This window comes from Asterias amurensis, chromosome 21 (genome assembly GCF_032118995.1).
Source record: "Asterias amurensis chromosome 21, ASM3211899v1".
Classification (NCBI taxonomy): Eukaryota; Metazoa; Echinodermata; class Asteroidea; order Forcipulatida; family Asteriidae; genus Asterias; species Asterias amurensis.
In genome coordinates, this window is record NC_092668.1 from 672159 (window position 1) to 698627 (window position 26469).

The 26469-nt window shown below is 37.8% G+C and overlaps 1 protein-coding gene across 1 annotated transcript; it reads right to left on the bottom strand.

The window, feature by feature from the left end:
• Positions 1–2392: 2392 nt before the first annotated feature.
• LOC139953013 (uncharacterized) lies at positions 2393–24934 on the bottom strand. Its single transcript, XM_071952399.1, has 18 exons — positions 24794–24934; positions 20277–20351; positions 18487–19107; positions 17808–17869; positions 17131–17284; positions 16097–16366; positions 15668–15858; positions 15259–15355; positions 14856–14963; positions 14092–14415; positions 13382–13536; positions 12867–12939; positions 9878–9927; positions 9134–9179; positions 8585–8652; positions 7607–7690; positions 5772–6091; positions 2393–5663 (listed from the first exon to the last, which is right to left on the bottom strand). The coding sequence occupies exons 2-18, from the start codon at positions 20287–20289 to the stop codon at positions 5501–5503; spliced, it is 2799 nt and encodes a 932-aa protein (XP_071808500.1). The 5' UTR covers positions 20290–20351; positions 24794–24934; the 3' UTR covers positions 2393–5500.
• Positions 24935–26469: the final 1535 nt, after the last annotated feature.

Below are 26469 nucleotides of genomic sequence, written 5' to 3' on the forward strand. Positions count from 1 at the left end.
AATGCATAAGGCTATAGCCTTGTGAATTTTTCAAATTGTGCTCATAAATGCATAGCCTTGTGAATTTATCGAATTTTGCTCATAAATGCATAAGGCTATAGCCTTGTGAATTTATCAAATTTTGCTCATAAATGCGTAAGAATTTATCAAATTTTGCTCAGAAATGCATAAGGCTATAGCCTTGTGAATTTTTCAAATTTTGCTCATAAATGCATAGCCTTGTGAATTTATCAAATTTTGCTCATAAATGCATAAGGCTATAGCCTTGTGAATTTTTCAAATTTTGCTCATAAATGCATAAGGCTATAGCCTTGTGAATTTATCAATTTTGCTCATAAATGCATAAGGCTATAGCCTTGTGAACTTTTCAAATTTTGCTCATAAATGCATAGCCTTGTGAATTTATCGAATTTTGCTCATAAATGCATAAGGCTATAGCCTTGTGAATTTATCAAATTTTGCTCATAAATGCACAAGGCTATAGCCTTGTGAATTTATCAAATTTTGCTCATAAATGCACAAGGCTATAGCCTTGTGAATTTATCAAATTTTGCTGATAAATGCGTAAGAATTTATCAAATTTTGCTCATAAATGCATAAGGCTATAGCCTTGTGAATTTATCAAATTTTGCTCATAAATGCACAAGGCTATAGCCTTGTGAATTTATCAAATTTTGCTCATAAATGCACAAGGCTATAGCCTTGTGAATTTATCAAATTTTGCTGATAAATGCGTAAGAATTTATCAAATTTTGCTCATAAATGCATAAGGCTTATAGCCTTGTGAATTTATCGAATTTTGCTCATAAATGCATAAGGCTATAGCCTTGTGAATTTATCAAATTTTGCTCATAAATGCGTAAGAATTTATCAAATTTTGCTCAGAAATGCATAAGGCTATAGCCTTGTGAATTTATCAAATTTTGCTCATAAATGCATAAGGCTATAGCCTTGTGAATTTTTCAAATTTTGCTCATAAATGCATAGCCTTGTGAATTTATCAAATTTTGCTCATAAATGCATAAGGCTATAGCCTTGTGAATTTTTCAAATTTTGCTCATAAATGCATAGCCTTGTGAATTTATCGAATTTTGCTCATAAATGCATAAGGCTATAGCCTTGTGAATTTATCAAATTTTGCTCATGAATGCACAAGGCTATAGCCTTGTGAATTTATCAAATTTTGCTCATAAATGCACAAGGCTATAGCCTTGTGAATTTATCAAATTTTGCTCATAAATGCGTAAGAATTTATCAAATTTTGCTCAGAAATGCATAAGGCTATAGCCTTGTGAATTTATCAAATTTTGCTCATAAATGCATAAGGCTATAGCCTTGTGAATTTTTCAAATTTTGCTCATAAATGCATAGCCTTGTGAATTTATCGAATTTTGCTCATAAATGCATAAGGCTATAGCCTTGTGAATTTATCAAATTTTGCTCATGAATGCACAAGGCTATAGCCTTGTGAATTTATCAAATTTTGCTCATAAATGCACAAGGCTATAGCCTTGTGAATTTATCAAATTTTGCTCATAAATGCATAAGGCTATAGCCTTGTGAATTTATCAAATTTTGCTCATAAATGCATAAGGCTATAGCCTTGTGAATTTATCAAATTTTGCTCATAAATGCGTAAGAATTTATCAAATTTTGCTCAGAAATGCATAAGGCTATAGCCTTGTGAATTTATCAAATTTTGCTCATAAATGCATAGCCTTGTGAATTTATCAAATTTTGCTCATAAATGCATAAGGCTATAATAGCCTTGTGAATTTATTGAATTTTGCTCATAAATGCATAAGGCTATAGCCTTGTGAGTTTATCAAATTTTGCTCATAAATGCACAAGGCTATAGCCTTGTGAATTTATCCAATTTTGCTCATAATTGCGTAAGGCTATAGCCTTGTGAATTTATCAAATTTTGCTCATAAATGCATAAGGCTATAGCCTTGTGAATTTATCCAATTTTGCTCATAAATGCATAAGGCTATAGCCTCAAATGCATTTATGAGCAAAATGTGATAAATTCACAAGTACAGGGTAAGTACAGCCAAACTAAAGCCAATATTTCTTTAATTATCTTTATTTGCTTTAAAGATCCACTTGAAAGTCTTCAAAACATTGACACAGTTTTTCTTAATATACTCAAAAATTGTTGGGTTTCTGCGCAGATAACACTTTTTAAGTAAAACCACTGTTTATATGTTATAAATTCCCCATACAATCTGTTTGTTGACCATGAGAAAGTCTTTACTAGGGTTGAAACGTCAGGCCATTAACTTACAATCTACTACAGTTCATGAGAAATAGAACAGATTTCTTCTCTCCCTTTCAACTTTCTTCATTTTCCTTTGACCTTGTAGCCCTGGCAATAAGTTGCCCTGTGACCTTGTGTTGAGCGACGTCATGTTTAACACAGTTTTCTTTTCAAACAGCTACCATCTGATAATACTTTTAAATTCAGAATCTTTCTGTAATTTAAAATTTACAGCCAGATTCTGAAGTAAAAATGATATCACCAACAGGCATTCTCTGATAACCACAAATCTTAGCTTTTACTTGACAGTAACAAACAAACAAAATGAAAATGTACAAAAGAAATCATAATTAAAGACAGTGGACACTATTGGTAATTGTAAAAGACCAGTTTTCTCACTTGGTGTATCTCAACATATACATAAAACAACCAACCTGTGAAAATTTGAGCTCAATCGGTCGTCGAAGTTGCGAGATAATAATGAAAGAAAAAACACCCTTGTCACACGAAGTTGTGTGCTTTCAGATGCTTGATTTCGAGACCTCAAATTCTAAACTTGAGGTCTCAAAATCAAATTCGTGGAAAAATACTTCTTTCTCGAAAACTACGTTACTTCAGAGGGAGCCGTTTCTCACAATGTTTTTATACCATCAACCTCTCCCCATTACTCGTTACCAAGTAAGGTTTTATGCTAATAATTATTTTGAGTAATTACCAATAGTGTCCACTGTCTTTAAAATGATTTTAAAAGAGCTTCTTTGTCTACAAAATGTCACAGCTTTCGTGTTCCCGTCAAGTGGAAACACAAGACTATTACCATACCAAGACCTTGCATAATAATATCATACATTTTCATAGCTTGAAAAAATTATATCTTTGCAGTTAAACATGGAACATTCATCTAAGTTAGGAAGGCACAATTTTCCTTTTCTTTTCTACTAGCAGCAAATGTTTTGTCTTATCAACAAATAATGCTACAGTGTAAGTCAAGTACACATTTCTTGTAAAAATAGATTGAAAAATACTTTTACAAATTCTGTTATGGAAGTAAAAAAAAATACAAAATTATAACTTAAATCTGGCGCGGTGATAAAACGAAACAGGTTTTTTATGACTATCTCAAGATACTGCTGCTCTGTGCGAGACTTCTAACTCTCATTTAACGAGACAGTAGTCCTGAGAGTTGTAGTCTCCTACAGAGTGGTAATAACTTGTCCACAAGTCTATAAACCTTTTAAAACAGCTGACTAAGTTGGCAATTATGGCAAACTTTTTCAAGTCTTGATAAAAATGGTTCAAACAAATGGCAATAATAACATTTACCCTTGCATTATCTGGTGTTTTTCCCAAACAAAACTACTTATTACCTCATCAAATAATAACGGTATAGGTATCGCTAAACACAATGTATACATAACATTGAACATCACATCATTAAATTAATATTAATACCCATAAAGGAGAGCAGAAAAGATATTTATATTGTTGATTATTGTATAAAACAAAACCTTGCGAAAATAAACCCTTTTTACTAAAAAAAATACCTTTAACAACAGTAGACATGTTTGTTAACCTCATCATCAGTTGACCCCTAAGATGGTGGTTGGATGACCTTTTATACAGAAGGTCTATATGAACATATCGTTGCGTGTCTACACGTGTTTGTAATTTTCTCTACAACACGGCAGGTCAAAATAGAATTAGATAAACCAAATTATTGACCTCCATGGTCGCGGTCTTGATCTCACAGTCCCTTTAAAATGTTCTAATCAATTACCAGATAATAATAGTGTGCATCATTGATTAAGCTTCCCTGTACATAGGTCTGGAGCACCTTGCATTAGTCTCCAACATTTAAAGGGAAGGTATTCGTTTGGTCGTCACTCTTAAAACTAATTGCAATAAAAACTTGTCTTGTGCGATTAAACGAAACAGCTTTTTTATGACTTGAGATACTGCTGTTCTGTGCGAGACTACTGCTCTCACGACTTCTTATTCTAACTCTCATTTAACGAGACAGTAGTCCTGAGAGTAGTAGTCTCCCGCAGAGTAGAAATAGAAACTTGCTTCGGATGGAAATACAACAGTTTTAGATTTGGATAGTATAATGCTTTTTGAGGGTCTTTTCACTTTGAAGTTATGTGGTTATGAAAAAATATATCAGTTTTGATCTCCATAACTTGAATCTGAGAAACATTTCTGTCAGATACATTCTGCAGATTGTGTATTCCAATTTTGGATTATTGTTCTTGCGTGGACACAACCGCTCTGGATTTTGGCGAATTTCTCAAAACTGTTTAAAATATTTTAACATGTCAGTTTAAATGTTCATATATATCTACATTTATATCGGAATAAAACAATCGAACAGTTAAAATAACAAATGATATATGTTACCGTTAAGGCACTGCGCCTCAATCCTTATTAAGTTGCTGAACAGACTTTCAACGAGAAACCTCCCTTGACTAAAATATTACACAGACTTGTTTAAAACCATGTAGCTTTTTACCTTGCAACTACACCAAGCTTTTTTATCACTGCTTCAATCAAAAGTATCATCAATAAAATTTTTACATCTTTGCTTCAAAAAATAAATTCTGATTAGTCAAGTAGATTCTGTATATTCAAACTTTTATGCCCTGTGCAACCAGGGTACTATACAATCTTACAATGTAAAAGAACATTAAATATCTACAAAAATAGTTTACAAAAATGCCAATTAAGTACACTTCACTCCTGAATTTTGTCACAGTACAAAACAGTTTTGGATGTCTTATAATGTCTTGGGTAACGGTCACTGTTTGGAATGTTACTAGATAATCTTAATGCACCAAACTTCAAGGAATTTTGTTTTGAAATGCATTTGTTATAAAACCTTCTGCCTTTGACAATTGAAATGTGTTGGACTGTACAATCAAGCATTCAACAAATTATTGTTGGGATGCTGACAGTTGAACTGGGCTAATAAATAACGTCATTTTGTTCAGAGCACATTTTTATTTGCAGATTTGCTCTGCACTATTTTAAGTTAATAAGGACTTCTTACCGGTTTCTCCTTGAGAAAAGAGTGATTCTAGCAACGACTTTAGTTTGTTTGGATGCTCAAGAACGCGTAGTATCCCTGTCCATGTGTCTTTCCTTGATGATGTAATGCCATTTTGTTCGGGCGTGCGAACAACGAACTCGGGACAAGAACACACCGCCTGAACTCGGCCATAGTTACCATGGACTTTTCTTGCTTTAATCCTTCTTCGGTGCACGTGGCCTTGGGACAGGTTTTTGAGCAAGTTTCTTGGAAGCTATTGGTGGGGCGTCTGGCTTGAGTTTACTCTTTCCTTCTCTTATTGCTGCAAGATTGATTGGATGCCCGGGTGACATTGGGCTCAATGACAAATCTGAGGTTCTGAAGACAAAAAACATAAATGAGATGAAAACATTTGTTGAAAAAGGAATTAAATTTGTTTAACTCTAGTCGAAGCGTTGAGACCAATCAAAAAGATTCAACTCCTACCTTTCAGGACGTTTGGAAACCTCTGGACTCGGGACAGGTGGGGGAGGTAATGCCGGTAAGTCGTCAATGACCGGATCAACGAACTCAAAATAGCCCGCCTGCTGGTCCCGCTGCTGTTGCTTCTGCTGCTGCTGAACACTGCTCGCAGGTTCCCTATTCACAGGTATCCTGTAGCTACTGTAATCTGGACTAGGTATAGGTGGAACAGGTTTGGGGAGATCCTGCAGTGATTGGGGGATCTGTGGGGAACGACCAGGTATTGGCGGCACTGGCTTCTCAATGTAGTCGGGGGAGAAGTCTTGAATTACAGAAAGTCTCTTCTACGAAGATAAAGTGAGACATGGAGGTTATTCTATGCTTTAATAGCATGAACATAATTCAAAAAAGGAACACAAAGGTTATATTTTGCTACTATAGCATTGAGTAATTGATACACAATTTACCGTCGTTAGGGAGACAATTTGTAAGAGTTACCTTTGTCTTTTGGGTAATGAAACTTAGAGATTCTTAACAATGACTACACTATATTTATTTACCAAACCACAGCATACGAGACCCCAATTACAGGAAAGTAGAATACACAATTGAAAATATTCATAAAGCGGAATAGAAATAAAAAGATCTAGCACTGTGGTCAGTAGACCTAGAGATATGTAGAGAATGATGATGATGGTTTCGTAGTAATCTTTCCTTGCCTTCCACTTCTAGGACCTCTGTTTAAATCACTATGTAGATTAGGTTTCAATTCCTACCGGGGCACAATTTCTTAAAGCCATTGGACCCTTTCGGTACAGAAAAAAAAAAAAAAGTTCACAGATTTACAAATAATTTACAGGGTTTACAGAAGGTAATGGTGAAAGACTTCTCTTGAAATATTAGTCCATGCAATGCTTTACTTTTTGAGAAAACGGTAAAACAATATAAATTCTGGTAGCGAGAATTACGGATTTGTTATAAACACATGTCACGGCGAAACGCGCGGAAACAGGAGTGGGTTTTCCCATTATTTTCTCCCGACTCCGATGTTCGATTGAGCCTAAATTTCTACAGGATTGTTATTTTATATATAAGTTGTGAAACACGAAGTGTGGGACTTGGATAATACTGTTTACCGAAAGTGTATAATGGCTTTAAAGACACTAGACACTGTTGGTAGTTAAAGACCAGTCTCCTCACTTGGTGTATCTCAACATGCATAAAGTAACAAACCTGTGAAAATTTGAACTAAATTGGTCGTCGAAGTTGCGACATAATAATGGAACAAAAAACGCCCGTCAAACGAAATTGTGTGCTTTCAGATGATTGATTTCGGGACCTCACAATCTAATTATGAGGTCTCGTATGAAATTTGTGGAAAATTACTTCTTTCTCAAAAATTACGTTCCTTCAGAGGGAGCGGTTTCTCACAATGTTTTATTTTATGCTATCGACAGCCTCATTGCTTTTTACCAAGTAAGTTTTTATGCCAACAATTATTTTGAGTAATTACCAATAGTGTCCACTGCCTGTAAGCACAAAAACGTGCTAAGCACAGTAATGTAACGCTTGTAAACTAGAATCCACACTCATCATGATCCACATACATATGCCTCAAAATTGCATATTTTTCCTTTTACATCAACTTACACGGCAAGTCAATTTGTGGGGTCAAAATAGTGGATCGTGTTGGTCGAAAAGTTAAACAAAAACCACGCAATTGAGAAGCAAATTTATGTGGATCATTATATTCTACTTCTAAAATGTCCAAAGGCGACGTGTCCCTTTAAAAAAGGATTGACAAAGTTTGTGCCACTGCCCATCTTCACGAGACAGAGCATGATTTCTTGACTACTTACAAGCCTTTCTTGTTGACTTGTTGATCTCTCATTCATCTTATCCTGCTTCCTCATCACAGATTGATTCTTATCTTGCTCTACCTCCTAGAAAAAAAGACCATAAATAAAAATAAAAATAATAATATATTTATAGAGCCAAGGGCCTGGAGGCAATTCACAGAAAAAAACAGAAGCAAAAATAAAAGTAAATAACAATATGTAAGTCACAAAAGACATCTCAGTAAAATCTAAAAATACAAAATACTCAAAGCCTTTACAAGTACTCCAAACAACAAGAATTGTATAGCTATAATTATAACGCCCCTTACCAATATTCTGTCTTTTCATTGGTTTAGAGCGCGTCACATGATATGTCTTAGTTTTACTAGACGACGGCCGTGTGATAGTGCATGGGATCACCTCCAGGGATCACCTCATGGAGTCATATTTTTAACCATAGCACTCAAAGCAGTCAATATTTGTATAATAGATAGTAAACTTGCAGGTACAATCTGTCTTGGCATTTCGAACAGAATACTGTTTTTTGGGAGAAACAGTCAGTGTTTATTACTCGGTACCCTTACACTGATATGTATACTCAGTACTTTCCAGAGTTCTGTGAAAAAAAACCAAGCCAATTACTCGGGTGGGATTGAACCCATGACCTTTGTATTGCTAAGACTGAGCTAGCCTGGTGGCTAGAGGCAATATACCTAGGAGCACTTGTGAGCAAGAACATGTGAGCCTCTGCCGCACGCGCCAAGCATACGTGCAGGCATGTCAGACTTTATTTGTCGGAATTTTGGTTGTGCAATGGGTTGTGATTGGTCAATTCGCAATGAGGCGGAGCTTAATGAATCGGTCTATTTGAATCCTATGTGTTAGCAGAGGGTACTAAAACAATTTGAAATATTTTTGTTCGGGGGGGGGGGGGGGGGGAGTAGGTGGCCTGGAAGAAGAGGGATGGGTGCAAAATGAAAATCTATGGGTTCAACTCACCTCAATAGTTGAGCTGTAAGAGCTGTCTCGATCTGAGATGCTCAGGACACTCCCTCTAGAGCTAGAGCCTGAAAAATAACAGAAAAACAATATATTGAATACATAGATTTCAAGTAGAGATGGTGTGTTCTTTTAAAGACACTGGATACTATTGGTAACTGTCAAAGACCAGTCTTCTCACTTGGTGTATCTCAACATGCATAAAGTAACAAACCTATGAAAATTTGAGCTCATTTGGTCGTCGAAGTTGCGAGATAATATTGAAAGAAAAACACCCTTGTCTCACGAAGTTGTGTGCTTTCAGATGCTTGATTTTGGGACCTCAAAATCTAATTTTAAGGTCACAAAATCAAGTTCGAGGATAATTACTTCTTTCTTGAAAACTAGAGGGAGCCGTTTCTCACAATGTTTTATACTATTAACAGCTCCCCATTACTTGCTACCAGGTGAGGTTTTATGCTACTAACCAATAGTGACCATGCTTTAAGTTGAAATGATTTTGGTTATCCGGATGTGTGGTGATAATGAAGAATGTGAAGTTATACTTACTTGTTGTACTAGCTGTGCTGATGGGCCGGTTTGTACGAGTTGGGAGCTAAAAGAATTAAATGTAATACAAAAATAAGTGTTGATCAATATCTATTTGCTGTATTTTTTTATTTATTTTTCTCCCTTCAAGATAATCGTTAAGAGCTTGAAAAAAAAAATGAAAAAAAAAAAGGTTTGCGGATTTGTCACAAAGTGAGATATTCAACATACTCCAATTTGACGCAATCCAAAATGCAACACTGTTTTATTCTTCAAAGAGTGTTAAAGCAAATCCCCACAATCCAACCAAAGTTACCCGCTCCCCAACAAACCCTGGTGGGGTAGAGGGTGAACCACGTCCCGTGCACAATCTCCGACTGGTATCCTGCTCATTTTTGCTTAGCAATAAACTGGTTATCAAAATTGTCTGCTAATGGTCTAAAACTTTTCAAATGTCCAAAGATTTATAAATTAACTTAAAATGCAGAGTTTCAATTGTCACAAAAAAAACTCACAAAAACTTAAAAATCCAGCATCAGTAAATTTGTCTTTGTACAAACCCCAAATTATTTAAAATTTACCCCGACAGTATCCCTTATGGTTTATTGCTTGATATCTGAAATAAAAAGTCACATCCCCTTTAAGTGATCCCCCCCCCCAAAAAAAAAAAAAATATATATATATATATATATATATATATAAATAAATAAATAAATAATCAAATAAATACAAACAAATAATAAATAAAAACAAAATAATACAAACCTCAGATGTCGACTTATCCTGGAATTTTTGGGAAATTGTCGGCGTTGGACCTGTGAAAGAAATGAAAATACATGTACACTCAACAATTAAACAAAGCAGAAAAAAAAATATTATTCTTGCAAGACAAAAAACTTATTCATGCGTTGAAATCATGCACAGGCATAATGGTTGAAGAAGCTGAAACATAAACACAATTAGACAACATCATCATGCTGAAACAAGTCATGATCCCTGTATCCAATGCCAACCAGGACTACTAATTCCCATAACTCAATCCAGTGACCAGACTATTATCACCACCAATCTTGCTTTGGAAGATGACAGCATGATGGTAAAAACCTAAACAAATTCTTCTCAAAAAGCACAAATATATCTTGGTAATAAGAATTGAGCAGGGTACCGTCATCCAGTCTACCTTACAGATCAGCTCCAACTACGTAACCAGGCCTTGGATCGTCATCTTCTTCACACATACTCTATGTTCCCAAAACTCGTCTAGCAAGCTACGGAGACCGTGCCTTTTCCAGCTGCGCACCGCGTCTCTGGAATTCCTTGCCAGACGAGCTGAGGGACACACCTGATCTGTCTACATTCAAACACAACCTCAAGACTCATCTGTTCAATTTGTCAGCTTGCTAGCATCCGGCGCCTTTGAATGGTTCTATTCCAGATACTGTGCGACTTATAACTTGTATGTTATTATTATTGTAGTAGTCTTTGTCATTGAGTCATTTTAAAAGAGTTTTACCACAGCTGAACTAAAGTGAATAGTGTGAGTTGGTGATGGCCCATGCAACATGTGTGTGTGAGGTATCTATCTAAACAAATAGAAGTGCTTGATTTACCATGTGCTCATATTCAGTTCCTTCCAAAAGAAAATTTACGTAAAAGTGTCTATTGGAAAATCTTAAGTACACACCACAAAAGATGTCTCCACAGGGGTTCATATTTGAGAATGTGTGTAAATTTACTCTGTGTCTGTGTGTGGATGGGTACATGTAGGTATACACACTCAAACCAAGTACCTATCACAAAAGGGGACCATTATACAACATATACAAACCCGATCTTATCTTCATTTTGTTATGAATTTGATCTAAGTTATAAAATATTTTTCTTTTTTTACATTTAATCCCCCACCCCCCCCCCCACTTTTTTTTCATGATTTTATTTTTAAAGGGGTGGGAATACAAAAAAGAGTAATTCCCGTTAAGTACAGAGAAAATCACATCCTTGCTGACTTCAAATGTGACTATTTGCTGGAGCTGAGCTTTTGTAAAAGGGAGAAGCCAGAGTGAGCATGCATTGTGCACTAAAGCATTCCGTGACATGACAACACAAGATGACCAAATCAATAACAGACGGTTACCATGGCTACATCGTATGGGTTCAGAAAACGCTCGGTTCTTTCTTGTTTGCCTGGTCATGATCCCTGAATAAAAATTATTGATGGATAATCAAAAACAACGTTGAGAGTTGACCGACTCATAGATTGCAGTGTCCAAAATTACATCACTTTTGTGAGACATTTACGAATCTGAGATAATCACAACAAATTGCACATTTTAAAGTAAAATGAACAACAACAAAAAAGTGCAATTTTTCAGAATTTCAAGACCTTTTTGGGATGGCAGTTTTTATTAAATACTCTTTACGTTTTTTAATGCAAGACATTGCCTAGCTACAAATCTTGCAATTTTAATTGAACACTGTTGCAAAGACAAATTGACTACTTTTGAAAAAAGTGCACACATGCTAAAAGTCACTTTAAATGTACATGTTTCTTCTTATAATTTGCTGGATAAATGTTGTCCTTGGATGTGGCTCTGGCTTCATGAGCCATAACCAAAAGCAGCTTTGCACACATATGGCTTCATCATGGATGGACAGGCCTAAGCCCTAGCCAAACCCTCAGCGAGAGCATTTTTAGCATGTGACGCACTTTGAATTTAGAGAAACTGCAATACCCAATGCGTGTGTACAGGTTGACGCTGCGAGTGAGGCAATCTTTACAGCGGGTGATGTAGCCGAGTTAAATATGGACTGACTGATGTGTTGCTAACTGACCCCACCTGTGTATTATGATAAACACCAATGAGTACACATTCCCGATAAACAAAATAGTAACTATAATACTAGGTTCTACACCAAATGGAATGCTTGCCACGAACCATCTTGGGGGTCTACTGACCAACCTACCCGGCAACTGTAGTTTTTGTTCTTAGAAGTTAACTTATTTGTGTTGCTCATTAATTTGCTTTTCACTCGGTGTTATGTCTTGCGTTTATTTTTGTTTTGTCTGCCCTGCACTGTACCATGGCCAACTTTGTTGGTCATAATAAATGACCTGGGCTGAAGTGTGCTTTCTTTATTATCTGCTGCCTATTGATGTATTGTATATATTGGTTTGCCCAATAAAGATTGATTTACCACCAGTGCTTTGGAAGAGCATTGCAGCTTACAACGAGATCCAGGGTTTTATTTCATGGCTCTGCTTACCGCTCAATTCTGTGGCTGTGATCACCATTCTTCGCTTAAATGGCAAGAGCCAAACTTCTGTGCTAGCTATGAAAGCAAAGAATGCCTAGAGCACGCATGCGCACAAGTCATCACTCCCTGCTAACCTGTGAAATACACATGACATGCAGAATTCCATGCTGTCGTAAGCGAAAGCGGTGATTCTTTGCTTATTGTAAGCAGAGGCATGAAATTAGGCCCAGGCTGTCTATGCACTGCTTATCACAGCATTCTACTTTTAGGGTGCACCATAATGGAAGAATTCTCAGGAAAGTGTACCCTTGTCTCTGCTACCATGCAATAATGCTTAGTTCTCAGGCAGGTTTATGCATATACACAAAATACAAGCATATAGACAGTTAGCGGATGATTTTTTCTAAAAAGTCAATAAGATTAAATTTTCAAGTGTTCAAAAAGACCAAGAGTAAAAAATTAACCTGATTTTGTCGAAATTCATTTTTAAAAGTCTTACCTTTTTTAGGCTGTTTCTTTGAGAGGAAGCTCTTCAACCCACCAGTCTTTGTGTCCTTTTTGTGCGTTTTTTCCTACGAATTCATGAGGGAAATATGGGCGTTACATTTTAGTAGATTTACAAACTTTCTAAATCACCAAGACTAAATGACAACGATTGTGGGCCTGGGTCTCCCCTTGGTCTAGAGGATGAAGCCCACCTTCAGAGGTTTTACAGACCTCTCTACATCACCAAGACTAAAGAACAAGGGTAGTGGGCCTGGGTCTCCCCTTGGTCTAGAGGATGAAGCCCCCCCCCCCCTTCAGAGGTTTTACAGACCTCTCTACATCACCAAGAATAAAGAACAAGGGTAGTGGGTCTGGGTCTCCCCTTGGTCTAGAGGATGAAGCCCCCTGAACCTCCTGGGTGTTACATTTCAGAGGATTCACAAAATAAAGACAAATACTAAGATCGGGATAACTTCTGACAAATCATAGATCTTTGAACTAAAAAATGGCAAACAAAGAATATCTTACGGGTTGTGTCGCGAAGGGTAGCTTGCTTTGTTGAATTAGGTTAAAGTTGCTGAACATTGTGACTGCCTCATCTAATGAGATTTTATTATTTTTGAAACTGTTCTGTAGATCGATTAGTGTCTGTTGTTCAGCTCCTATTCCAGGCACATTCAAAACTGGTGGAGAAATACAAAGAAAGCAATTACTCAAAATAATTGTAGCATCAGAGCCTACTTAGTAATGAGCATTGAGCTGTTGATAGTACTAAAAACATTGTGAGAAACGGCTCTAAAGTAACAAAGTTTTTGAGAAAGAGGTCATTTCTCAATCAATATTAAAAGACTTCAGGGACTGAAGCCTTTTATTAGGCATCTGAAAGCAAACACATTTGTGCAACAAGCGTGTTTTTTTCCCATTATTTTCTTGCAAGGTTGATGACCAAGCGAGTCCAAATTTACACAGATTTGTTATTTTATGCATATGTTACGATACAGCACGTGAGAATACAGACAATGGAAGACTTTTGAATGCTAGGTGGCAGCAGACATAGCAGGTAATTTTCCAAAGTTTACATTTTTCTGAGCATGCGCACACAACCATGATAAAAAGATTTAGTCGGTATGTCTGCTGCCATCTAGCGTCCCTACAAGTCCCTAATTACCAAAGGTGTCCAGTCCCTTTAGGGTTTGCTCTCAAACCTTGGGTGACCATTCATTCCTTTCACAAATTACCTTTCTTTGTTGGAGGCAGTTCCGGAACACTGGCATCTATTTCGAACGAAGCTTTCTGCTCCACTGGAGTTGTAACAGCAGTGCTTTTAGCTTTTTCCTCCAAAAGGTGTTTTATTGGAGTTGTTCCTGTAGGGCTTTCAATGTTTTCCTCTGACGGTTGTTTCAATTGGGGTCGATGGGAAATTGTTTTTTTAGTCGAGCGACGTCTGTTCCCCATCTCATCAAGGACTTCTTCATAATCTTCTTCAGGATCTGGATCTCGTTCAAAGCTTCTCAAGTCAAGGGTTAGGCTGTCGTAAAAGTCTTCGATGTCCTCTCTTTCACCTGTCACAAAATATCAGCCGAGATTTCAATGATTTGGCTGTGATTACTATGATATAGGTTGACTTTTTATGATCTAGCTTGCTCTGGTTTGGCATTGATTTTATCATTTGGCTTGGGTTTCACTGATTTGCCTGTGATTTCATCAATTTAACTTAGAAGTCAGGGATCTGGTTTTGGTTTTAAGGATTTAGTTTGGATTTTAATGATTTGGTTTGTACTTCATTGATTTGGCTTGTATTTCAAAGATTTGACTTTGATTTAAATAATTTTGTTTGGATTTTTAAAAACTTGGTTTGGACGACTCGAACAATTTGCTTGGACTTGACAATTTGCTTGGACTTCTTGAGTAATTCAAGACCTACAATTGAGTTATTCAAGTCCCAAGGTTCACTCTCTACATTAAAGGAAAGTAAAACGCTATTTGACTAATCAACACACACCTTCCATAAGCTTCTTTATCCTGTCGTAGTCAGCTGGTATAGGAACCTTAAATGGCGAGTCGTAATTTGAAGTTCGCTCTCGCACTTGTTGTAAGAAGTCCTCATTTTCTGAAAAAGCAAAACAGAAGTAACTGCATCAGATTTTAGCCTTCTAGATAGACTCTGCTTGGGTCGAAACTTCAGCCCATTAACTTTTTTTGCATAAGAATTTATAACTAATCAAAATAGAGATTTTGATTTTGTTTCCTTTCTTAATTTGCTTTTAAAAATATTAATGTTTTTTTAATAAACAGATTTTGATGACACCTGTTCAAACCACAACATAGAAAACACAGATAAGATCGATATATAAAAATTTGTTATTATTATTATTACAACCTATACAATAATTCATTGGACTCACTGTAGTAAGGTGAATTTCCGAAGCCCGATTTGATAAATAAATAGGAAGAAGTCGGTCCACTTCCCTCGGTCTGAATCCCCTCATCTTCTGCACTGTCCTGAAAATGTCAAACATCAACCAAAAATAAATTACAGCAATTAATATTGTCACCCCCCCCCCCAAAAAAAAAAAAAAAAAAAAAAAAAAAATAGGAGAATGTTATTGAGAGCACACAGGCTAACCTACATTAAGCCCTGGCAAAGAACTTTTTGCAAAATACCCAAAGCACAAGTGCTAACAATTGAATGAGGTGCATACTGGTCTAGCTAGCGCTCAAACTTGATCGCTAGCTAGACCAGCTTGCTAAAATGAAAACTCTTTCTTGAAGTTAGGTGAAAACGCCAAAGTAACAACAACTATTCATTCATACCACGAAACTCTCGAGCAAGCTACAGAGATCAGTGTGGCCGTTCTTTGCTGCCAGACCATCTGGGGTTAAGCCGTTCCGATTCTTCAACTTCATGGCCTGTAATGCTCCAGGACAAGTCGACAACATGGAACACATGCTTTTCAGTCCATGCATGGCAGCAAAATGTAGAGCTGTAGGCACTTCTAAAATCGCTATAGAGAAAGAGTAGAAAGCAAATTTCATGTTATGAACCGACCAATGTGTGCAACACTGCACACTACCATTGCTGTACCAGATTGCTGGAGCGCAACGATTTTTCAGAATACCACTCAAGTAATATGCTTAAGGGCTTTTTCACAGAACTCTGGAAAGTACTGAGTATACAGTGCTATCACACATCGATATATATGGGTTAAAAAAAAAGGTTAAAAAAAAACCATCTTGACTTACAAGTCTGCTCAGCGCCCACTTGGCCAACCAGTAGGTTCAGCCCTCCCTGGGGTACACAATGCTGGATGTGCTCAAAGAGTATGTTATCAAGCTCGTTAGAATCCGCTGGGGATATGCCAAGCGCTTGGCACATGAACTTCATCGGATCGGTGATATTGAGTAGAGCCAGGGTCAGGTCATCCATGACGCTCTTAAAATGGAACTTGAAAGTGCCCATCAATGCTCTGCAGGGACTCATGACTTGGACATCGACTATTTCGGCTGGGTGATCTGAAATGCAATTATTAGCAGAAATTATCTATCTCATTTCAGGGGTGAGAGTCATTACTGAAAATAAAGTTTGAAACAAGGAAATTTATTTTAGCAGGAGTTTATATAGCGTGTCATGGCCAAGCGCACAGCTCTGGTGTTTGATCAGCAGGGTGTGGATTCAAATCCCAGTCATGAAACTTGCTGTGTAAAATTGGGCAGGTAGTGCTTTCTGCTCTACCAGCCAGGCTTCTGATGACGCCCAAGCCTACATCAATATGGACTGCTAAGGGGGTAACCCTGTTTTAGCCCACACACATATTGACTGGCAATGAGTTAACTAGTGTACGTCTATTCCCCCGAGGGACTTTCAGTGACCAGAAGAGTGACCTATTTCCCAAGGCTGAATTCACTGGTTACCGAATTATGCCAGTCAATATGTATTTCTTAACACACCTCGGTCTCGAATGTGGAGTTAGAACATAAATCTGGTACAGAGAGGAAGTTTTGTAGTTGCTGTTCACGGTTCAACTCAAGAAAGGGCGCTGTAACCAGTTTCTATTTTTTAAGACTAGTGCCCGCTCGGGAACTAGTTCCTGCAAAACATGCGCACGCAATCACTAGACTATATCAGTTCATCCCACGTGACCGTGTTTCAGCCAACCAGAACACAGAACAAGCAAGAGGTGTGATACTTTTTATTCACAAAAGCAAGATACTTTTTATTCTGCTTGGCTACCGTATGAAATTGTACAGAAAAGAGTAGATAACTTAAAATGACAAACCTTTTGGCAGTTGAATCTCTAATGTGTAGGGATTTTTCTTGCTTGCAGTGACTTCATTTTTCCTGAGTTTACCGTTGAAGCTGACAACGTACAGGTCCTGTTTCTTCATACTGATGCGATCATCTTGGAAAATAACAAAGAGCACTCCACCTTCCTGTTACACCCGAGAAACAAATAATTGATTTGGTAAGGGTTCGTCAAATCTCCTACTCACGGAATCCTGTGTTACCTTAACCCTCCAACTATTGGTGCTCTCCTGGTACCTTTGAAACACCCATGATGTTTACCAAAACGTATACCAGACTAAGGCCACTGACTACACTTCACACATTGTACTCTCACATGATAAAGATTTGAGCTTGTTCAAATCAACTGACATTAGTAGTACACAGTGTCACAGCTCAGTCAAATTTCTATTCAAAAAAAGGAAAACTAGGTAAAACAACTCTCAGCTTTACTGTCTCGGGTTTTAAAACTTTTCACACAATAAAAAATCATAATATATGTTCAATAATTTTTCACTGAAATAAAAAAAATTAGACAAAATGGCTTCAACCATGCCGTGCATCAAAATTTTGCCCTTGATTTCAGCCTAACTGGCCTTTCTAACACGGCTTGCACGGATCGCTACCTAGCTTACACTACATGTATTCAGGATATTTTTCTTTCCAACTTACCCCACTTGTAGCTGCTTCAGGTTGGATACTCAGACCAGGACTGCAATGTGACATGTTTTTGACTGAAAATTTAAAAAAGTAAACCAAAACTATCTCAAATTCAAACACTCCACAAGATTAAATATATTGAATCAAGAAATTTGTCACTCGCTAAACAGATCCCAAACAGAATCAGACGGAATTTATAACCATGAGAACTAAAACAGCATTAGTAACCATTGATAAGGTAATGCCATAACTGGCTATACTCCATAAAATGAGCCCAGAATTCATAATCCATTACTTTTTTATCTCCCACCCCTTTTTTTTAAGGAATCATTTCTGACAGAATGAGTAAAATACTTGTAAGGGATTCTTTAGACCCTTTGCACAACATGCAGCGCATTTAAACAAACCTATCATGACCGCCATTTTGAAAGTCAAAACTGTGCACAAATGAATTGCAGGTCTGATACATCAAGGAGGCAACGAAGGCAATTGCTTCCACGCCCCCTGGTCATTGCCTCATGGTGCCCTTGAAATGCTCCAGTAGAAATTTGCAATTTCCTCCTAGAGTGCTCTTTGCCAAGGAGAAAATGCCTTGGTGCCCTTGCCCTTTCAAAAATGAAGCATACATGTACAGGCCTGGAATTAACTCTCAAATGCAAGATTCAACAAATTATCAGTACAAAACAACAACCTCCTCTCATATCCACGTAGCCTTTCACTGGTTGAAAAACATGTCCGCCAGGTGGGGCAAGTGGCTTCATTGGCTCATAATCCTCCTCTGGGGCGGGGCCCCGGATAAAGTACGTATTCTCCATTTTATGAGGCTCTTCCTTAACCCTCATGTCTTCATAGTCGCCCTGAACCTCTGAGTTGACATCCCCGACCATCGTGAGGTAGGTATCTTCCGTCTCAATGGGCATTCTCTCCTTCCCTGCGTCTCCAAAAACTTTCAAGACCATACTAGTGATTTCGTTTCCACCTGCTGTGGCGTCAACCTGGGTCCAGTTTTTGGCAGAGGGAATCTTTTCGAAAAGCTCGTCCAAGTCCGACTCTACTACACCACAGAGGAGGCCGACGACGTGATGGACGTACTCCTCAATCTTAGGGTCACACTCGCGGAGGAACATCGGGGAGATGATGACGACATTCATCATTGAGTTCTTGACGTTCTCCAGACCTGAGGGATTGTGGATGATGTCTGAGACGTCTTCTGAGTTCTGCTGGATGTCGTAATCCTTGAAGATGTCAAAGAGATATTCACACCACTGTATTGCATCTGGAGTGTACAGGATACTCAGATCAAACAAATCCTCTAAAATAGAAAGAAATAACAAATTGTAAGCAGCTGTCCTTTTTTTTTTTTTTACTGTTCATTAGTGTTAAATGAGAACTGGTGAGATATTTTCTTTTAAAGATTTTGTATTATTTTTTAAAAGAGGTTTTGACCAACTCACAGGGCCAGGCGGCCACTACGAGGTGAATGCTGAATAGCAACCCCTGCTCTGGAGTAAAGGTAAGCGGTAAAACCCTGGGGTGTTCTTGAAAGAAAGTGCAACCCGAAACCCTGAAGAATAGGGACACACTGTGAGAGTGTGTCGGGGTTACCCTGAGGTAAAAAAAGTCTTGGGGCCTCCCCGGGGCTGTACTCTACAGGGAAGAGATACAGAGTGAAAAGGGCTGAAGTAGATCCTTGTCTTTTGATTGGAGGATTGTAGGTCATTTGGCATGACCTAAGGTCATTTACAGGTCAGTTCGTAACCCTTCATTTTGGTTCTGTTCAGTGTGTACTATGTCTTTCTGCATGACCACACTATGCATCACCCAAAGCCATAAAAAACACCCTCACAGTGGATGCCAATTTATAACATTTTATTTGTTTCCTAGTCTGACCCTTTGTTAATGAAATATTGTCTAACATCACTAGACCTGGCACCACTTCAAGGTGAAGGCTACACTTCACTGACTTGGGCCGTCAACCCAAACCAAGTCACAAGGCAAGGAGCACGATGCCACCTACTCCTTGGGCTGAAACAGGGTTACCCCCTTCACAGTCTGTATGGATGTAGTCATAGGTATCATCTACTAGGAGCCTGGCTGGTAGAGCAGAATGCACCACCTTCTTAACTTTTTATTACGAAGCAATCTTGTTTAAGTGCCTTGCTCAAGGGCACAAGTGTCATGACCGGGTATCAAACCCTCACTTTGCTGACAACACAAGCACTTGAATCCGGTGAACTAGACCACTCAGCCATGACAGTACAAGCCACAGTCATAAAAACAAATAACGAATGTAGCATCTGTGCAGTGGAGAGAATATTTTCACTCACTCGTTGAAAGTTGGAAAGTTCCATTAAACTTGGCTTTGTCTCAATAAATGGAACATTCCATCCTTCAACTCATCAGATTATTCTCACCATTTGACGTTCCAAATTATTCATTATTTGTACACAACTTCTCTGGAGACTCAACTCAACAGCTTACCTACGTTCTCCATGTTGATTGAATGTTATTGTCTGTCCCACTAGCAGAAGGTATCAGCTACATACAAACACTTCACTGAACAAAAGGGAAAACAACAAATAAAGAGCACAAATTCAAACTTTTGCAATGTTTGACAAGAAATTTGCAAGAAAACTTGGACAGTAGATTCCTTTCATACGGGGTATATTTTGTAAAATTTTACAACCTGTCCATAATTTAACAAGGCACCCTTGCTAAATTGCTCTCGTGTGAAAGGGGCTTATGTTGTCAATATCTTTGTTCAGGGGGGGGGGGGGCAGTCTGTAAGCCATACAACTTGTATAAATTTAAATCTGCCAGGGAACTTTTAAAATCTAGAGAGGTTTGCAGAGACACAATAAAAAAACTCTTTCGCTGGCGGCTTTAAAAATCAACCGGTTGTTTTGCAACACACCTTATCTCATTTCATCTTTTCCTGGTATGGATACAAATGAGGTACACATCATGAAATTTCAAAAGATAAACATATTTTTGTATCTTGCCAGCCAAGGAATTATCTGTAATGCTCACATGATTGTTTTCCTCTTGTAACCAGGGTGATAAATAATGTTTTCTATACCAGGATATAGGCCTATGAGTGTGGACATGAATAGAATAGGCCAACTACTTCCTCAACATATTATCAATGAGCTGTCAACAGACTGGACAGTTAGTTTTAAAGGCAGCGGACACTATTGGTAATTACTCAAAATAATTATTTGCATAAAACCTTTCTTGGTGACAAGTAATGGGGAGAGGTTGGTGGTATAAAACATTGTGAGAAACAGCTCCCTCCCCTCTAAACACACACAACTTCGTGTGACAAGGGTGTTTTCTTCTTTCATTATCTCGCAAGTTCGAAGACCGATTGAGCTCAAATTTTCACAGGTTTGTTATTTTATGCATATGTTGAGATACACCAACTGTGAAGGCTAGTCTTTGACAATTACCAATAGTGTCCACTGCCTTTAAAGGGGAAGTAACAGATTTGTTGAAAGAATGTAGGGGGCCTATTAAAATATTAAACCATCCCATTCTGAAGTTTTCAATGACACACCATGACAAAAGATGAAAGCATTTTGTGCACTTTAAAAGCACTTTTCCATTGCTTGGTAGTGGTACCAAATTAGTTTTTATGCTAAAAACTAATTTGAGTAATTGTGTCTAAGTGCCTTGAATCATCGATCATAATCTATGTTTGTGCCTTTTTAAAAATCATTAATCTTGCTTGTTCAATGCCACTTGCCATCTATTAGTCTTGGCAACAACATTGATTTAAAAGGAACTACAACTTTTAACTAAACTTGTAGTTCCTGGATCGTCAGTTTAAGGAAATCCTCTACTTGCGGTGTCAACAACAGCAGTGTTGATAATTTTTTCAAGTGATCATGTGAAAACGATACAAACATTTTAAACCAAAAAATTGTTACAAAAAGTACAGACTTTTGTGCACTATAAATATTTACTCAAAAGAAGTGTTGTTTGTTTGGTATTTATGTAGTTTGTTTTTGATATCTCCAATAATTAGTTCCCTTCTACATAAATGTAGCTGCCGCTTCCCAGGTTGTCGTTAACTTTGGTGTGAGTATAGTGTCAAGCCTACAAGTAGCTCTTACAATCGGACAAGTCTGACTCTGACCATGGTCTGACGGTCTTGTGTTTTTCAAATTGGAGACTTATTGGACTCTAGGTGACAGCAGACTTTCCAGGTAACAGAATGACCCTTGCCAGTCATGAAAACTTTGCAAGGCTAAAAATTGTATAGAATTTTCCTTAAAGATGCTTCATACTGCACATCCACCACCACAGAATTCCAATCCACTATCTTCAGACTGTCCTTTAAAACCTACATTAAATTGGTATTCATAATACCCCAGACAGTTTCTCTACTCCTATTGGTGGAGAGCGCGTCACGTGGGTGTGCATAAACCTTTTGTTAATGCACACTGGAGCTCTGTTTATGCACACTGAGCTGGCTTCTGCGTGTCGGGCGCGCAAGATTATCACGCGGAACGCGCAAATCATAGCTATCAGTGCGTAATCTCACGCGCACATCACACAACCCACGCGCCTCGAACAGATTCTTCACAAAGTTTTGGAAAAAAATATTTCAAACCTCAAAATTTCAATTGTTAAAGTGTCTATAATTTTGTTTGTTTACGTTTTTTAATAAAAGGGCAGTTATGAATGGGAATAAAAGAGTAGTGGCTCGTTCGTCAACGTCCGTTTAAAACCTTGCAGGGTCGTTGTCATGCGAAAAAGGCCCTCTCACACGGACGCCGACCCTGCCGGCTTTAAACGTACACTGAAGAACTCGTCGCTACCCTTTTACTTCCTTAATTGTAGACAAAGGTTGACCACCCACAACCGAATTGCCAGTCAGTTAGTCCAGTTGCAATTCGTCCAGTTCCTTTGACCCCCCCCCCCCCCCCCCACAACCTCAAATGAGGTCACAAGGTCAAGTCTCAACTTTAGCCTACCATTATCCCGTGAGACAACTTTAGAATTGATTTTAATGTAACTTCCTAATGTGACTGTATGACTTTCTCTGGTGTCATCAGATAACCTTAACCTTTGACCTCTTCCACTGAGTCATGGTTGAGAAGAGTTCCCTTCTCTATTTAGTTTTAGTGATGCACAGGTCAGAGGTCATCATGCTCATTCTTTCAACAATGGGGTCATCCCTAAATCCTTTGACTAAGGCTTATGAAACAACTTTGGTTGTTCAGTCCATTATTTTCTTGTACCTCAATGACTACTGAACCCATCACAGTTTGTTATTTTATGCATGTTGGATTATAACAAGTGAGGATTCTGTTCTTTGACAAAATAGCAAAGTATACCATGCCTTTAAAGTATTTCACAACCAAACTCTGCTTTTTAAGTTCCTGATGCAAACAGGGTTTATAACAACAATTATTTTTCATCGGAAAGTCTTCTAATTTTCAATCTCATGTTCGAGCTGTGACCTTGGCCAACATCCAAGGAAGGTGGGCACTGAGCCAGTATGTACTGTCGCCAGGGACTAGCCCGTACCGCAACTCTCTGTTGGTGTTGACATTACGATCGTCGCATTCAGAACCGAATGAAGATGGGGGGGGGGGGACATTTTGAATGTCAATAATGAAAGGGTAGGGTCAAACCATGGTCAGACCAAAGTGTAAAAAATAAACTTCCTCGTTCCTCATTATGAAATTGGGCCGATACAACAAGTATCTATTAGGACATCACCAACATATTATGAGTATAAACTCAGAGTCAGACCCTTACACTAAATTCACCAGATAATGTCCAAATGTTTTTTTTATTTTTTTTTTTATTTAAAGCATTGTTACTATTGTGTTAGGTCCAGCAACTCACGACTGTATGCATGAGTATAAACTCAGAGTATAAACTCAGAGTCAGACCCTCACACTAAATTCACAAAATAATGTCCAAATTGTTTCTTTATTTTTTTTATTTAAAGCATTGTTACTATTGTGTTAGGTCCAGCAACTCACGACTGTATGCATGAGTATAAACTCAGAGTAAAAACTCAGAGTCAGACCCTCACACTAAATTCACAAAATAATGTCCAAATTGTTTCTTTATTTTTTTTATTTAAAGCATTGTTACTATTGTGTTAGGTCCAGCAACTCACGACTGTATGCATGCAGAAACCTCATCTGATACTGAATGTAGTTACTGGCACATTTGTTGAAGTGTGGACAGTAAACCATAGTGCAAATAGCCCCACTTTTGTGGCTAATTCAGCTTGCTCACTGAGTCGTGAGTGGAATAAGCCTTTTTGAGGTATGGCGGACGTGATATGCGCACGTCACATGCAGCGACTGATGCCACGCACACCATGTTTGTGGTCATTAGGTTTACGTGTAAACGCCGCGTCGCCTAAAATGCGCACTTCACAGAATAACACACGTTCTATTTCTAAGTGTCAATACGCACAAATTTACCCAAACCTTATAGTGTTGTAGCATTGTGTCCACCATACCTCAAAAAGGCTTATGGCCACCTGCCCCAAATACAACACAGCTTTTATGCAAGAACTTTTTCAAAGCCTTGCCTTGGACAATACAGAAAACATAAATAAAGAAGTAAGGTTCTTAACTCGTTGTTCATGAAACCTTTTCATCAAAAAGAGGTTTAAAAAGTAACAAAAAAAAGTCCTACAACAATTACAATTACAAAGTTACATGTAACCAGTCCACAGACAGTGACAGTCTGAACAAACATTAATTTTGTCAGCTAATGATAGTTGATACAACCACAACCAGCGTCTCCAGCAAAAAAAACTTTCCAAAAATTACTCCGAATAAAACACATTTTTGGGTGTTCAGGCGAAAGCTCCTTGACACTAGCCTTGGGTCTGTTTGAGAACCTTACCTTGCTCTGTCATTTACTTTAGTTTGTGGCTTGTGTGTGTGTTCAAAAAGTTAAAAAAGTAAAGCCTGACACCGTACAAACTTAATCTAATTTAACCATTTTAAAAGTGTTCTTACCTCTGGTATATGCCGAGATTACAGACTTGACCGCCATGATCGACATATTCTTCTGCTTTTTATCAGGAAAGTGGAACTGGTGCACATCCTAAAAAACTGATGAATATTTCCCTGTCCAACTTCCTGGTTCAACGTATGAAAGTTCACGACTCCCCTCATAGTCATACACATCACACACACACATGGAAAGTCACCTTGCTAAGATGGGCAGCGCGCCGTCACTAACCCCTGGGAGGTGAAATGCACGGCGTTCTTTGCCAGAAAAACGAGTGGCACAGCGAGATCGTACAACACTGGAAACGAGGTTGATTGATAATCACATCAACAAGTGTCTGGTACCCGTAGAAGGATTTACCGTAATACGTTTTGTAGTTGATGCGACAAACAGGAAACTAGACTTGACAGGCCCCACAAATTAGTAAACTTGTTCTAGTCGGTGTTGCGTTCCTCTGATTGGACTAAAGTTTGGTCATTTTGCTCACAATCCAAAACATAATACTATAAAAATATTAATAAATTATCCTGAAATCCTTTACCATCCACAAACACATAATCAAAACAAAGCACAAAAATACTTGGAGAAGAGGTTAATCCAAAACTTTTACAAATTTCAACCAATCTTTATCCATGACTTTTTATTGCTTACTACTTAAGTATCTTGCTGGGAAGTATTATCATATTACATGTATATGCCTGTAACACCATAGAGTAAGGTAACACACATCGGTGTATGGGTAAAAACCAAACAAAAAATTAAACTTAGTGTTTCCTGTGGGTGTGCCCAATTTCAGAAATTTGTTAAGCAGAAAAAAGCTTAGCAATTTGTTTTGCTAAGCAAAAAATGTGAAGGGCTGTAAACTGTATAAGCAAGATTTGTTGCTAATTCGGAGCCTAAGACCGACTGAGCATCAGTTATGAAATTTGACTTTGCCATGGGGAATTTTCACTATTCGAGATGACAACATAAAAATATGTTTATCCAGGCGATAATCTTGCAAATTAATTCCACCACGGATGTCTCTCTTATCGCATCTGCTATCTTGTTTACTTTTAAACTGTCGTTTCAAAGATCAATTTGAGATGGGGACAAAAATAGCACTGACATCACTACAAGGTATATTTGGCAGAAGAAAAAAAAACACCAAATGATCATCCCATCCCTCATTCTTTTTTTGAGGCAGCATCCCTGTTTTTATTATATTATATTTTACATTTTATTTTTCAAAAAGATAAATTTTCTGTGTTGGCGCTATTTCTCACTAAACTTACTAATTATTCTAAGAACTACACGTACATAAAGTAGTGACTTTAAACTGGTGAGCTGGTAGATCGTGTAACTTAAAATGCTTGGCGGCCACCTTCGAAAGAAATAAAAAAAAATAAAAAAGGCCCTCATCCTCCTCTGTTTGGAAAAACCCAGACGATCAACTGGTATTTTTTCTTTTTGCCTTATCCCACTACTACATACCACTGTTGACGGATTCCTATTCATAAAGCTTATCAGTCAAAACAATCAATACAATTGATTCCAATGTTTACAAAGCCTGTATGGTGAATCCTTCAACCCTCAATGAGGTATAACAGCCGTTTGGGACAGATGGGTATAGAATGGGGGAAATCCCCAAAGCCTAATAAGTGGATTAGAATTGATTAGAATTACACAAAAGTATTGTTTC